General features: G+C 40.8%; 1 protein-coding gene across 4 annotated transcripts in view; it reads right to left on the bottom strand.

The window, feature by feature from the left end:
• Positions 1-14664, bottom strand: part of ncor1 (nuclear receptor corepressor 1) — a 69719-nt gene extending 55055 nt beyond the window's left edge. For 3 of the 4 annotated variants that reach the window (XM_080749695.1, XM_080749698.1, XM_080749697.1), the window contains exons 1-6: positions 14544-14664; positions 7554-7743; positions 4207-4307; positions 3876-4083; positions 2385-2567; positions 430-546 (exon numbers count right to left, since the gene is read on the bottom strand). In XM_080749695.1, the coding sequence (XP_080605821.1) occupies positions 430-546; positions 2385-2567; positions 3876-4083; positions 4207-4307; positions 7554-7664 (720 nt within the window). In that variant the 5' untranslated portion in view covers positions 7665-7743; positions 14544-14664. The remainder of the gene's footprint in view (positions 1-429; positions 547-2384; positions 2568-3875; positions 4084-4206; positions 4308-7553; positions 7744-14543) is intronic. The other variant, XM_080749696.1, reaches the window with a different exon arrangement.
• Between the last annotated feature and the right edge of the window lie 31 nt (positions 14665-14695).

The following is a 14695-nucleotide window of genomic DNA, read 5'->3' as shown; positions in this document are numbered from 1 at the left end:
TTATGTGTCATATCTACCATGTGCAACTTAAAAGCCTAAAAGCCAAACAGAAATGTAATTGTGAACAACAAAAACACAATTAAATCGTTAATCGCAATTATTTGAGGGACAAATAATCGTCATGTCAAATGTCATAATCGTGACAGCCCTAATCCCATATGGCAATATACTTTGCCATATGATGAGTAGTGAAAATAGCTAATCTACACGCTCACAACCAGTCACTTTGCTTGTGAGCATGTACATTTGCCATATTAGCTTCTTTTCTTTTCAGAAAAATCATGACATTTTCTGAAAATCTTTGAACTTGATCTATAATGACATGCCTAAAACAGGGATGCCGGGTAGAAAGTGGTTAAACTACCTAAAATGGTACAAAATTGGACAGGTAAACAGGTAAAATGAATGCATTGGAGGCCAAATACCAACCCTGTTTTCATCGTAGATGATCTGGACTATGCTACGGTGCTTAATGTGTTCCACTGGGGGCGGAGTCACTGGCTTTTCTGGCTCTACTGGCTTTGCGGCTTCCTCCTCTAGTTGTTGCTAAGAAACATGAAGACAATACAATATTACTTTAAGTAAAAGGTCAAACACAGGTCAAACAGGGGTAGCTTCTTACGTAGCATTTTTTAAATGCTTTATTCCATATACTGTAGGTAAGCTTTTGACAGGAAACCAAGGGCAGAGATGTAGGAGAGACAAGTGAGACAAAACAGCAGCTAGACCATATGGTTTATGTTCATTACTAGGCTCCAGGCACCCCGAAAGCATTTCTTTTAAATATAGTGCCCAATTTAAAAATAAAAAAGGTGTGGTTTTCAGGTATATGAATTTAGTTTGCACTGAATGGTGTTTGGGACCACGACTCAGCTTCTGTCTGCACTGTGTTGATCTGATCCAGGCTTTTGATATCAGAGGCCCAGGCAGGATTTATCAGATTAGGCTCTGCCTGCTTGTTTAGGCTTAGCTTTTTCTTTTTTCCTCTCGCCACTGGACTGTAGGTCTCTGACACTGGGGCCGTGCTGACAGACAGTTGAACTTACAGGTTATGTAAACTACCAGGTTTCATCGTCGACAACAACAACAGAAGCTCCTGAAATACCTAGAATAAACAAATACATCCCTGAAATTCTGTTTGTGTGTGTGTGTGTGTGTGTGTGTGTGTGTGTATGTGTGGGTGGAGGGTGAAAGCAGGTTAAAATACACAGATAATATGCTCTTTCCCTGCTTACAAAGCTCAGCTTGCATTCCTATCTAATGAGAAGAAATTCCAAAAAGATAGCAGTAGAAACATAACCACTATAAAGCACCCTCCAGAGGGAGATAACAACAGGAAGCGGGGGATTGATAGAGCAAATAAGCCCCGGGCTCAAGAAATTCACCTCTTTCTGGGAGCGTGCAATTGGGAGCAGCATCTTACAGCCCTGGAGAATTGCCTTCCGACGCCACTGGTGCAGATAGAGGGCAACCTGTGGCTCTGTGTGTTGATTAGGGGCCCTCACTGAGAGTACCGGCAAGCCCATGGGGCTTAGCAGGAGCTCACATCAGTGACACTGAGGTCAGACTAAAACTCTTCTTCAAGGGGTTGAAAAGTTCTAAACAGTACCAGACACTGGAGTTCTAAACAGTAATAGAAACTAGAACTGAGTGACATCGTCGTAATATTTATGGAACAAGCCTGGTTAGCGAAATACTAGACTGGGACCACTTCACTTTTCGGGTTGTATCCGGTCGGGAGCGGAAACCACAACACGTCATGTTGTAGTACTCAAAGAAAATAATTCCCCTGCGCTCAAGGACAAACTTTTAGGGCCTACCTAATAACCTCCTTGATGCGGATTAGTTTTGCTTTTGAAAAAATCGTTTGGTATATGCATCTTTTAGTCCAACTCGTTAGGATACTCGAGCATTTTAATAGGGATTGGGGAAACAAACGGGGGGAACCAAATCAAAGCGACGCCGCTTCTTCAAGTGGTTTCCGCTTTAGGTGGAAACCAAGCGGCCTGTTGTGAACGAACATCAGGCTTTCCCCCAGAAAGCCTGGTGAGGCGAGGTTAGCGAAATACAAGGATTAAATTAGGATTATGCAACTGGGCCAATGTAACTCTGTGTTTTATGTGTTAAATTCTGTGTTCTTCAGAACTCAAACTTTTGAAGAACAAGAGTTTAAAAGTGGAAGCAATGGTGAGGTAGAGAGGAGACTAATTAAACCTGGCGAACATGAACCTCACAAACTCATCTTGATGAGCACATTCAGCCACAGACTGGCACACTTTTCCCATAAACTGAGTGAGGTCACCATTAACATTAGCCCAACTGTGAGGGAAGATTCATATTTCAAACAGCTTAATATCAGTAATATTGGACTACCCAGTACCCACCTGTTTTTTCTTTAGTTTGAATATTTGCTGTTCCACTTTAGCGATCTCCCGGTCCACGCGGTCCATGCTCTGGATCAACTCTTCCTTAGACAGTTTGGAAGGAGAGGTGTCCTGCTCCTCAACCATGTGTAACGGCAGCCCTCCTGACGATGAGGACTCTACTTTCACACTGAACTGTGTCTCCTAGAGCAAAGCATAATAATTGTTTACTTTTTACAACAAAGTTACTAAGTGCTTTACAATATAAATATTTTCTTTATATATAAATAAATGTCACAGATTCTTTATATATGAATAAATGTCAAAGCGTAGATTTTTAAATGATAAAAAGTGAATTATATAATAATAAAACTAACTTGAATTAATCAATCCATGCATTGTAATGATCCAGCCAATAACAGTTAATGAAGGGGGAATTATAGTGCTTCAAGTGACTTCCCAGTGAGAAATTCATAATAATTACATGGAGGAGGACACGCCTTCTCTATGTAAATTCGTTTTTGTAATGTAAGGATAACAGCTTATGGATTTCTATTTTTGTGTGAATAAAAGTAACTTAATTTGTAGGCTGGGGTATCTAAACCAAGATTTCCTTTTGCCGGTATGGGACTCTTTCTTTGGTGTTTCACCCAGGTGGGTGTGTTTTTGAGGTTGGGTTTAAGCATAGTTTCTGTGAGGTTAAGGTTAGGGTTATACATACTGTACTGTTTTTGAGGTTAGGTATATACACCGGCAATTGGCCAAAACAAAAACATAGCCGGCAGGTTTGAAAATCTCATATCACAGCTCAAAGTTGTACAACATGTCACAAAATGACATCAATTCGTTGCAATGAGTGAGTTGCTACAATCTGTAAAGCCACAGACTTTGGAACCGACGTGGATATAAACTGTACAAGCACGGTGATTGGCGATGAAAGAGAGAGTGTTTTGGAGCAAAGTGATCGAACAACGTGGTTAAACATTGCAGGCATGATTATGTAGTAGGCTACTAAATCATTAAACCTTTAGTTGAACGAGATGCATAGGACGACACATGCTCAGCCTAGTTGGTTTATTCTCTGTAATATTACACCACAATGCGATGTAAGCTTGTAGATCTATTGATAGATTGTAGATATACGACTCGCTTGTCCTGACTACTTTCATTTCTTTTTGGCAAGCAACACCCCTGCATAACGGTAGTAGATAAATGATGCTTGAGGGAGCTAAAGAAAAACAGCGCAGTGCATTTGTGATAGTGGTTGAAAGAAGTGCTGTGGACTACATTCAAACGATCCCTGGCTAATACGTCTTATATGCCTTAATACATTATAATTGCCCTCTATAACTAAAATGTCAAATTAAAACACCTTAAATATTGTATTTATTTTAGAAATAGTTCATCTTCGTCGCAAGTTGATGATGTCATTTGTCAACGTCAATGTAAGGTTTTTTAGCCCTGCTTTTCAGTTACAGTTAGGATAACTGGGCGTAGAGGGGCAATGCCAACCTTCTTGACCTCCACAGTGGCTCTGAAGCTGTCCTGGACTGCATGAGGCAGCGGCAGCACTACACCCCCTGAGTTGGGAGGGGTGCGGCTCATATGGCCCTCAGACAGTGTCTCCATGCGGGGGCGTTTATGCTCTGTGGCTTCATGTTCGGCCTGGGTGGTGATGGAGTGGAACTGCTGTTCATAGCCATGGCGTCTCTCTGGAGGCCTGGGGAGAGAACAGAGGTAAACAGTCAAATATCCAGATATATCAGCAGCTACGCCCCAACCAATCCCGACAAATGAGAACACAGAATGAACGTCAAAACATCAGAGAGAGGTCAGGCTGTACCTTTCAGTTCCGGGGTGGAATTCGGAGAGCAAAGACGGTCTTCTCCTACCCTGTGGATCCTGCATGTGACTGTGAGACCGATAGTCTGGGACGGTGAACTCCTGGAGGCAAGAATACATGAGAACGAACAAACACACGCACACGTCATACAGAGCCTTAATACCATAACTAAACTACTCGGCGTGGTACCCGATTTTAAGTACATTATGATTCATTCCATTAATGCCAATGTCAAGCAAATGGCTTAAAACCAGTTGGAGGCTTCATTACTTCTATCTAAGGCTTAATGGGAAAATAACACAATATCAGCACACTGTGACCTGCAAACAAACCTGACGTTCGAGATAAACTTCCAAACTCCAGGGTTCTTTTTTTGTCACAGACTCAAGCAAATAAATCCCAATGCCCAGAAGCATACCGTCGAAATTTTTCTGTATAATTTGGCTTCTGAGAAGTCTGTCACTGAATTAAGCTAACAAACATTACATGACCTTCACGGCACAGATATGGGAGGATAACTTGAGCTAGGCTGAAATTCTATGTACAGTATGCCTTTGCTATAATCAACTCTAACAGTAGCAATATTTAGACAGCAGCAGATTTTCTTTAACAATGCTTTAGAGTAGACCCATTTAGTGACCACACTTTGTTGGGTAGTAGCACTGCACAACCAAATCAAATTAGTCAAATCTGTCTTCTGACTACCAAATGACAAGATATGACAGATTGATTTTATAAGCCCTCATTACCAATGACGAGATGTAGATTTTTTTCCCCCATGTAATTGAAAATTGTGATAGTGCTCATCTGCTTTAAAGGAATCAGATCCGGTTCCCAACCGGAAACAGAAGTAGGCGTGATCAAAAAGACTAATCTCCATTGGCTCCCATGTTACTTTTAGCAGAAAAACGCCCATTTCCCTGCTTAATTTCCCTGCTTAGCGTTTTCCGGCCTACAGCGCTAGCTATTTAGCTTGTAGCTTTGGAGCCGTAAGATGTACTATTAAACATTGCAAATGCCTGTATGTTACTGACTTTGCTGGACACTGTACTGTATAACACTGGCTGTCGTGCAAGTCAGAGATCAATCTCCTTAGTCGGTGCCATATTTAAAGTGGGACCTCTTGTATTGCCGGTTCGCCAACAAAGGGTTAAAAAAATAGTGTGCACGCTGGTGCACACATTCGTGCACAGATCATGCACTATGCATGTGCATGCTTTTCACAGCTTTCAAACAAAAAAATCCGCTTGGAAATCCGTTCAGGCATTCAGGAGAAAGGAGCCCTTAGGTTTTCTTCAAATGTAAACCAACATGGCTGCCATGTTTGAAAGATGGGGTTGGTATGGGGGTTAAACATGCAATTTCGCGATCGCGATCATGGCTAGTATACTGTTGGAGGTCCAAATTTATTTATTTTTCAAAAAAAGTTTTTTCAATTTTTTTTTTATTATTATTATTTTTTTAAAAGACGTCCAGAAGACGTCTGGCAGGGAGGTCCATAGTTAAAAAGACGTTTTTATTATGGAAAACGTCTTTTTTGGCAGGGTATGAGTTTTTACTTGGCAGAGAAAACAGCATTCAAGTTGTGAGGATACAGTAAGACTGACTGCACAACTTCATGTGCTAGACATAGAGCAGAACCACTACTGACAATGGGTGTAGCCATGATTGGCACATAACACATTTAATTGGGACTTAATGTATATTTGTTAACATGAAGAAATGTGTCCAATTACCAAATAGTAAAACTAATTAATGATTGGCACATATGAAAGGGTTATCTGAACTGAAATTACGTACAAACCCTTTCATATAAATATCAAAAGACATTATGAACTACTACAGACAGAGGCAGAAAAAAGGGGTTTCCAAACAAATCTCAAAGACTTTATAATGGCCCAAAATATGTTTAGCTTCAAATGTGGATGAAATTGCTCATATGAAGAGAAAGGAAACAACAAATAAGATTGCACAGCCATGCAATGCTACCATAAGAAAAACAAAGCAAGAAGAAACTGGCAAACACACATTGCATTCCGGAATCAGAAAAAACAACATCATCCCATCGCAGCCCGGCTATACAGTATCAAATAAATCTAGTTTCAGAATGCCAGCAAAACAAGGTGACTTGAAGAAATAACCTTAAACTGCAGTTTGAATATAGTAGAAACATCAATGTGCGTAGATTAATCCACAGTAGTCGTAGTGGCGTTTCCATAAAGACGTTTTTTTTTAGCGCATAAATCTTTTAATGGAAACATCTGAACATTTTTCGCAAAAACACTTTTACGCTTAGAGTGGCTGGATTTTGGTGCTTAATCGAAAAAACTAAAGGCGCAAAAGTGCAATGGAAACACTAAGCGAATAGGTTTTGAATTAAAATGCACTGAACACGTTGGGGGGCGGCCGCCTCTTGTACCAACACCGGCCGCTCCAGCCCCCGCTTACAGTATGTTCAAAGCAGTTGTCCTCAAAAGTAAAATCATTCATCATTATTCTCTGCTCCGCGATGGCGTCGCACGTACAGAACAGCCGAGAATGGCAGACCTCCAAGTCCAAGCTCAAATCGCATCCGCAATGAGCTGTGAGCTTGTACTGTATATCAGCTGTTCTCGTGCTCAATGCTGTTGCGGGGGTGAAGTAGCCTACTGTATCTGGAGTGAAGTGGAGCGTCTCTTCTTCGCTCTCTCTTCTTATATATGAAATGTATAGGCTGAAGATAAAATCTACAAAGTAAATAGCAGGCTAAACCAAATCTGACCCACCAATTCAACATGCAACTTCATGTCTTTCACGAATATTGAAAGTCTGGACAGCCAGGGGACTTGCAGCCCAATATGGAATGAATCCATGATTCATATTTTTTGTATAAAAAGTAGGCTATAAAAAGTAAAATGCATGTTCAATAATCTGTCTCACTTGACTGTAAAAATAGCGTCACCGACTGCTTATTTCACGAACCAAGAATCGCATTTGATCAGTGGATGGAAACAGGCAAAATGCGCATTTTCTTTATTTGACTTTCTGATGATTCGCTTTCTATTTTCGAAAAAGATTTATGGAAACGCAACTAGTGTTCGTTTCTACCACTACTAAGGTGCTGTGCATTATTGATGCCAACAGCACATATTGCATGCATTGCAGGAATTAGGTAGTGCATCTCAGGTTTTGGGTCTTTATACATTTTCTCCAACATGCTCAAATAGTTTTGTTCAAAGCTAAATGAATGAACACCTGGATATGTAGCCCAATTATTAGTGCCAAACAATCAAAGACAAACACCACCTAGTGACACCAATTGAACCGGACGGTTCTCTACAGCAACAGGAAAAGGCATGGTTTTTTACCTGTTGGTGGCGCGTGTTGCTGAAAGTGTACTGGACAGAGTGTGGTGGGTAGCGGTTCTGCTCACTGCTGAAGCTCCCCTGGCCGGGGGGGTAGCCTGAGCTACTGGACATCCTGGCCCCGGGGGAAGTGTGTTATTGCTGCTGCACAGATTAGGAGTTCAGCTGGAGCATGGTTGGAGAACCAACCCACCTGCAGAAAGACAGCACACAATCATATGTTGAGACTTGCAGATGGATGGACTCTTGGAGACATCAGAAAGCTTGATCTTCCAGCTTCCAGTCATACTAAATGGAAACACAGCTAAAATGAGAAGCATGCCGTGTGGTAATGAAAGAATACCTAACGGACAAAGGCCTCCGACTACTCTGCATAATCAGCATTGCAGTTTCAACAAAATGTAGAGGATTACCATGGATCATTTTAGAATTACTGTCACTATCATTGAGCCAGTCAATCATTTGACAATGGATTATGCCCTAATAATGTAGACCTTAATTAGATTACCATCCAGTGGCACAGTCTTGGCCACCTACTTAAAGGTGATGCATTTAAAATGAGTAAACACCAATTTATTATTGTACAACCAAAGGTTTTACAAGAGCTGCCATTGCACGACTATATGAAGATTGAATGCTAACTGGACATAAATGAAGAAAACTGATGTCTGAGGTTTAGTGCATTATTCTCCTTTCAGTTCTCTAAAATGAAGGTCTGGTGTTGTATTTCCATTCCAGAGAATGAGCAGACCAAAGATACTCTCTCCTCTGCTGTCCATTATGACAGGTTTGACATCAAAGACAAACACACTTAACTACACTTAATTGATTTGAAGTGCAGGCTGTTATGGCATTTCTTATGCAATGGTAAAGGACTATGTGGAAAGATAGAACAGAGGAGAGATGACATGCAAATGCAGTCCCACAAGCTCTATATAGAGTAGTACTGTAGGTGGTAGGAAAAGTAGGTAGTGAAGCAGAGCAAGAGAACTGAACCAGGAGGCAGGGAGACACCTCTAAATCAAACTATCACCATAAAAACAACATAACAGTGCTATGGTTTGGTTAAACATGTCTCTTTAGAGTTAATGCCCCATGGGCATGCTGTGCCACATCTCGGGTATCATGCCTGGACGTTGTATCCAATAGAACCACAATATTTTTGGTTCCGGAGACCTGCAAGTTATCTCCCACTCTATCTGTACCCATACTTTCAGCCCAAGGACCCCTGAGAGAGAGATGAAGCAGAGAAGCTATAATTTCTGCCGCTCATGTGAACAAATTACTTTCCAAAATGAAATGCCAGAAATGCCATAATCTCCAAAAGAAATTCTCCAAAAGAACAGTGAAGATCCATGGTAAAATAACCATTCCAGTAGTGTATGTATATAGTGGGTGGGGATCTTTTGTTCAGAACCCAGAGTGTAGGTGCATCGTCCATACCGAAATGTATTCAGTTCAGAAAACCTCACAAAAAGTTATTTGAATATTCAAATATTTATTTTCCCATTTAAATCCCATGCTATCGAAGGCAGCTTTGAAGTAATTAGGTCAACCCTATTTATTTTATTTCTCTCACGTCACAAGCCATGAAACACAATAGTAAACAAAGAAATAAAGGAACAGAAAAAAAATCACTCTCCTCCCACCCAGGCATCTAAAGCAGCATCAAAGGACCACAATAAAAGATAACAAATATAGACACTTAAAGTAAGATTCTTAAGTTCAACTGAAACAGGTCCACAAATGAATGCACTCTTGTTTTGCACCATGTATTCAGGCTATAGCATAAGGTAGCTTAATGTACAAGTGCACCCTGCCTGGACGCAAGGACTATGGCTGCAGTATCAGTGATGTATGTTGAACCATTTTCAATGTAGACCACAGTGGTAGTCATTAAAATGGGTCACGGCCTTGAATGGGTCCTCCACCAAGGGTTATAATTATAGATGCATTCATGTAAGTTGAACTGATTTGAACATTTAAATTCATTATATATTATCTAAAATTGTAATTTAAAGAACAATATAGAACATAAAGTATACCAGTAAGTAATGGTATAGATTATAGAACATACAGCATGGGTGCCTCAACTGTAGATGGTGATCTACCAGTAGATCATTAAGGCTGTGCAGGTAGACCACATGACATGCCCCTAAACAAAAACAAAAGAAAAACTATTTTTGGCATCTGCCACTTGAATTAAGGTAGTCTAACCTAACGCGGCACATTCTATGCTGCCCGGAGGATCGAAATGACGTGGAGGGTGACATGACTATAATGGATAAGCCTAAACAAACCAGTTCACATGAACAATACTGATGTAAAATAAATAAGATATCTGAAAGGCTACATTTATGTATACAATTAAAATGTCATGAACCAGCACAGTTATAGGGGTGCTTGCCCAGGCTTATTTTTCTTCCGATCGTCAAAAGAAGCCTGGGTTTCCGAGGCTAGAATTAAGGTGACTTGATTGATTGACCTCAAGAATGGCCTGTCAGCTCACTTGTATAGTAGGCAAAACCACAATGTAATACTTTGTTTTCAAGAGTGAGGTGCAAATGTCAGTACTGTAGCATTACAAAGTTATATAAAAGAATATATACCAATGAAAAATGTCCCCCCCATTTCTCATTCCAGGTGTGTGTCTTATATGCAACACCAGCACCGCTAATCCAAAGCAGTTCTCAATGAAGTCTGGTATACAGTATCTACTGTATAGTGTACTTAGGTTGGAAGCAGAACAATAGATATAACATAGATATAGATGTAGTAGAACTTAGTAGAATCAGGGCTGGTTAGTGGTTATAGGCAATGTCTGTTGGCCAGCAATAGGCGTCAACTTTGGTGACATTTCTGTATTGTTATAATATAACTTAACTTTATCATATCATCATCATGAAGTGTTATCATGAATAATTAACAATCTCATTGAATTCAGCAATTCCACACTTTCTAAATCATAGCACGGAGTAGACGATCACGTTTCGGAGCACCGTTATGTTGATCCATGGGCCTGTCGCCAACCGGATGTTATGAGTCAGAGTTTGCGCAAAATGGCGTTGTCCGCTGCAATAATTTCAAACCAGATTTGTTTATAATCAGGGTTAAGTGTATATATCGATGGATAGTTTAATGTGTCCTTTCTTTATTATATGAGTCAGAGACAGAGACACGCTTCCCAAACCAAAGAAGGTTTGGCATGGATTCAATCGTTTTCAATCGATAAAGCTTTGCTTTGGGTTCTGAACATTGGTATTCACAGCTGGAATGGTGATTTTTACCATGGATCTTCACTGCTTGTTTACACAGTGCAGTGGGCAAAGTGTGTGTTATGTCTCTCCATTAACTAATTGCCATCTGGTTGTTTGTAGTCACTCAGAGAGGGCCTATGCAGGGGGCTATATTGGAATCCGTAGGAGACGCTTGCGGAAGGAGCACTTGTTTTCTGTGATGACGACGGAGGCGAACCGTCTCAGGCAACCTTGATCCACGTGAGACACCGCTTGCTAGAGTCGCCGTGTTGAGCCGAGCGTTGCAAATGCAAAGGTTGCATGAGCCGACTCAGCGTCGTTACCGAGTTATGTGCCGTTATGGACAGAATAGTAAATCTTCATCCCCCCGACCGTGCGGTCCAAGTGAACACAGCGGAGCGCTCCCGACCTCCGCTCCAGCCAATCACAAGCCGCGGATTCTAACTTATTCACCCCTGTATCCTACGGACTCCATTAGACATTTGTACCTCTAACCTTCTCAGACAACCTTTCTTCAAAAATGTGAGCGCATTGAGTGTCAGACCAATCACACATGATAGCAGAGGTATTCAAATAATAAGAAAATCTTGCTGGTGCAAGAACTGCCAAAACAAACGTCAGCAAGGGGGTACGATCTTTTGCTCCACAATATTCATTTTTTTTATCTTATTGACCCGCTGAAGCTGAATAAAGTCCTGCATCAAGGGTTTGTAGTTGGATGGAGCTAAAATAAGCCTAAATGCACATTGTAATGCACTTATGAATAAAGATCTGATTGTTATCTTAGTGGTGTGTCTGTTTTGTCTTGACTTCATCTAATATGACTTGACTTAAAAGCAAAGGCAATCTCCATTCTGCATGAGGAAAAGGCATCCATGCAATACAGCAGAATAAATAATCTGTACAGAAAGTTAGTATGATGAGACCCTTGTTAATATAATTCCAGACGTGCCAGAAAACCCTGGCTGTGTACAAGTCTCATGTTGTGTAAACCTGAGAAACTTAGATTAGAAATTAGAATACAAAGGTATTATGAGTTAATAATATCCTGAGATTCTTTCCAAATATAACCAGCTTTGAGTCAGCTCCTTTTAAATGTCTCCAACATTAACAAAGACTGTGGACAGGTAAAAAACTACAAGTTAATGACCATGAAACTTACTAAACCCTAAGATGGCTCATCTAAAAAGGGGAATGAGTTCCATTGTACAATGTTATGATTTGTATTTCATTTCCCATCTGAAATTATATGCAAATATTATAGGAGGGGTGGGCGACGACGCTGTACGACGCGTTCACGGTACATCTGGACGGTCTCATTGAAACAAATGTATTTTAATTAGATTTTATAGCTCGCGTCACGACACTCGAGTCGTTGGCAGTGCGGATGGGCTGTTATGTGCTAAACTGCGATAAGGGCCCTCAATGTATGATTAATTTGGGGTAGGCTGGACCATAGACATATAAAAGTAGACGGCAACGCCTCATCCGGCTCTGGGGCGACAGGGGTGTGACGTGTCTGTACCCTTGGCCAGGGTAAGCTTCCGCGTGCGTCACAGAAATTAAAGTTTGATCTAGCTAGGCCAATCATAGGCAGGTGGGTCTTTTCGTAACCCAAGGTTCGGATAGGAACTGAGGGCAACAGTGTCCTCCTGAATTTGTTCAAATCTGTAGTAGGAGGAAAAAAGTGTGTTTCAAAGAAAATGCTAAATGCAGAAAAACCAGTTAGTCAGGAATGGACACTAACTATTGGGATAATAGTTTATTTTTACGATCTACAGTTCATAGGCCAAAACCAAAATAGGCTTAGTATGCTGCCACCATCGTATTGGAGCTTCCGAGCTAAAGTTTTTCACATGTATAACTAACTAGTGCATCTAAGTGACAATAGTGAAAATTGGGGTGGAGTGTCAGTTTCTTCCTTGGCCTACTGGGAATTTGACACTCATCTATCAAGCAGGGTCCAGGTCTGGGATTAGTTGGCAGTGGCACATGGACTGGGGCAAAAATATCATCTTTACCTACTGGCTAAAAATGCACTAAGGACACGGTCACACCAAAGTATGGTTGCCGTCATTAGAGCACGAAGGGTTCCTAGTTCGAATCCGGGCTCCCCCTGAGTTAATGTCGAAGAGACTCTGAAGTTGAACCCCTAGTTGCTCCCGGTGAGCAGGTTGGTGCCTTGCATGGTTTCCTCCGCCATCGGGGTATGAATGTGTGTGTGAATGGGTGAATGTAATGCACAATGGATAGCGCCTTGGATAAAAGCGCTATAATAATGCACCATTTACCAATGGGAATGGAGCGGATATTTTAGATTTCTCCAAGCATTTGCTCCATTCCCATTGAAATGCATTGGCAGAATCAGCTGGCAAGTGGCAACCATACTTTGGTGTGACCGTGCCCTAATACGGTAATAATTTAGATGGCTGTTTACAGCAGATGCAGGAAAAGCACATTTTCAGTTTGGTTACTCAGCTAATTGCATCAGAAGAATCAGAATGTTTACTTGATAATATATAACCCAAATTGTTGGAGACAAGTGTTACTGAACTAGATAGAGTTAGGCTACAGTTTTTTGCCGGTTTCCAGACAACTTTCACTAATTGCTTATGCATTTATTTACCATATATCATTAGGTGATGTTTTAGCAGTATCCATAATAACCACTGAAGTATCCTGTATGTAAGTAGAGTTGACCATAAACCATATACAGTCTATAGATTAGAACAAGTCCAACTCCCTTAGGTCTTCAACTTTCAATGTCTCAACCTTGACCTTTGCATCTTAACTTTGTATGTGAATTATTATCAGTGGTGCCATATTCTTCCCTATTACATTAAACTATGTGCTATATAACCGGATTTGTGGTTTTGAAGTTCCACCTAAAACAAGGGCATTTGCTTGACAGCTTCCATTTTAACTTTAAGTTAGTTATGGGTAGATATCGAAACCTGACGATTTACATTACTGTTTGCTAAATGATTGGTTCTCAAAGTGGGTTCCGGGGACCTCCAGGGGTCCTTGAGGGAGTTCCAGGGGGCAGCAAAATGATAGTTAGGAACCAAATTAATGGACCCTTATGGGTATGTAACTCTCGGTGTTTAATTAACATTGATCTTACACTATAAATTGGGGTTTCAGAGATAGAAATACCATTAAATGGGGGTCCGTAGCCTATAATACATGTCAAACTGGGGGTCCTTGAAATTTAAATGGTTGAGAATCACTGCTATATAGAGCTGTAAAAATCTTCGCTTGGGGGCTTAGCTTTTCAAAAATGGGGGTCTGCGGGCAAATAAGTGTGAATTTGGGGGTCCTTGACATGAAAAAGTTTGAGGACCAGTGTGCTAAATGTTATTGTTGCCTTTTGCCTTTATCACACTGTCATAAACGCAATTGAATTTCTTGCTTGAATTGGGGGATGGGGGTCCATTTCCGCAAGCGATGACCTTATCCAGAAACTTAACCAAACACGCGCAACGACCTACTTTAAATTAAAAACGATATATACATGTCTTTAATGTTGGGACTGAAGTTTATTGATCCTACATCTGGGATGTTGTTGTTGTTGTTGCTAGCTGGCTAACTTAGCACTATTTCACCTTTGAATTCCCAACCACGTCGCCATCTTGCAAGGCAAATTTTCAGCGTAGACTGTGGGCGCTGAAATGACGTTAAAAACAGTTGAAATGAAACAAGTAACTTTGCTTACAGACACGCGATGTACACTCACCTCATATTCAGAAATAACAGCCGACGAAGCTGAACTTATCCCTTGTTAGAACGCTGTAGAAACGGTTGGTTGTAAATCCGCGGGTTAAACGGACTGTGTGGACGACTGTAGGCAGGCTGCAGCAGGGCTGTAAAGTAACTAAGTATATTTAC

This window comes from Nannobrachium achirus (assembly GCF_963921795.1).
Source record: "Nannobrachium achirus genome assembly, chromosome: 19".
NCBI lineage: Eukaryota > Metazoa > Chordata > Actinopteri > Myctophiformes > Myctophidae > Nannobrachium > Nannobrachium achirus.
Note: the sequence above shows the minus strand (reverse complement) of the source record. Positions and strands in the feature narration are given on the sequence as shown.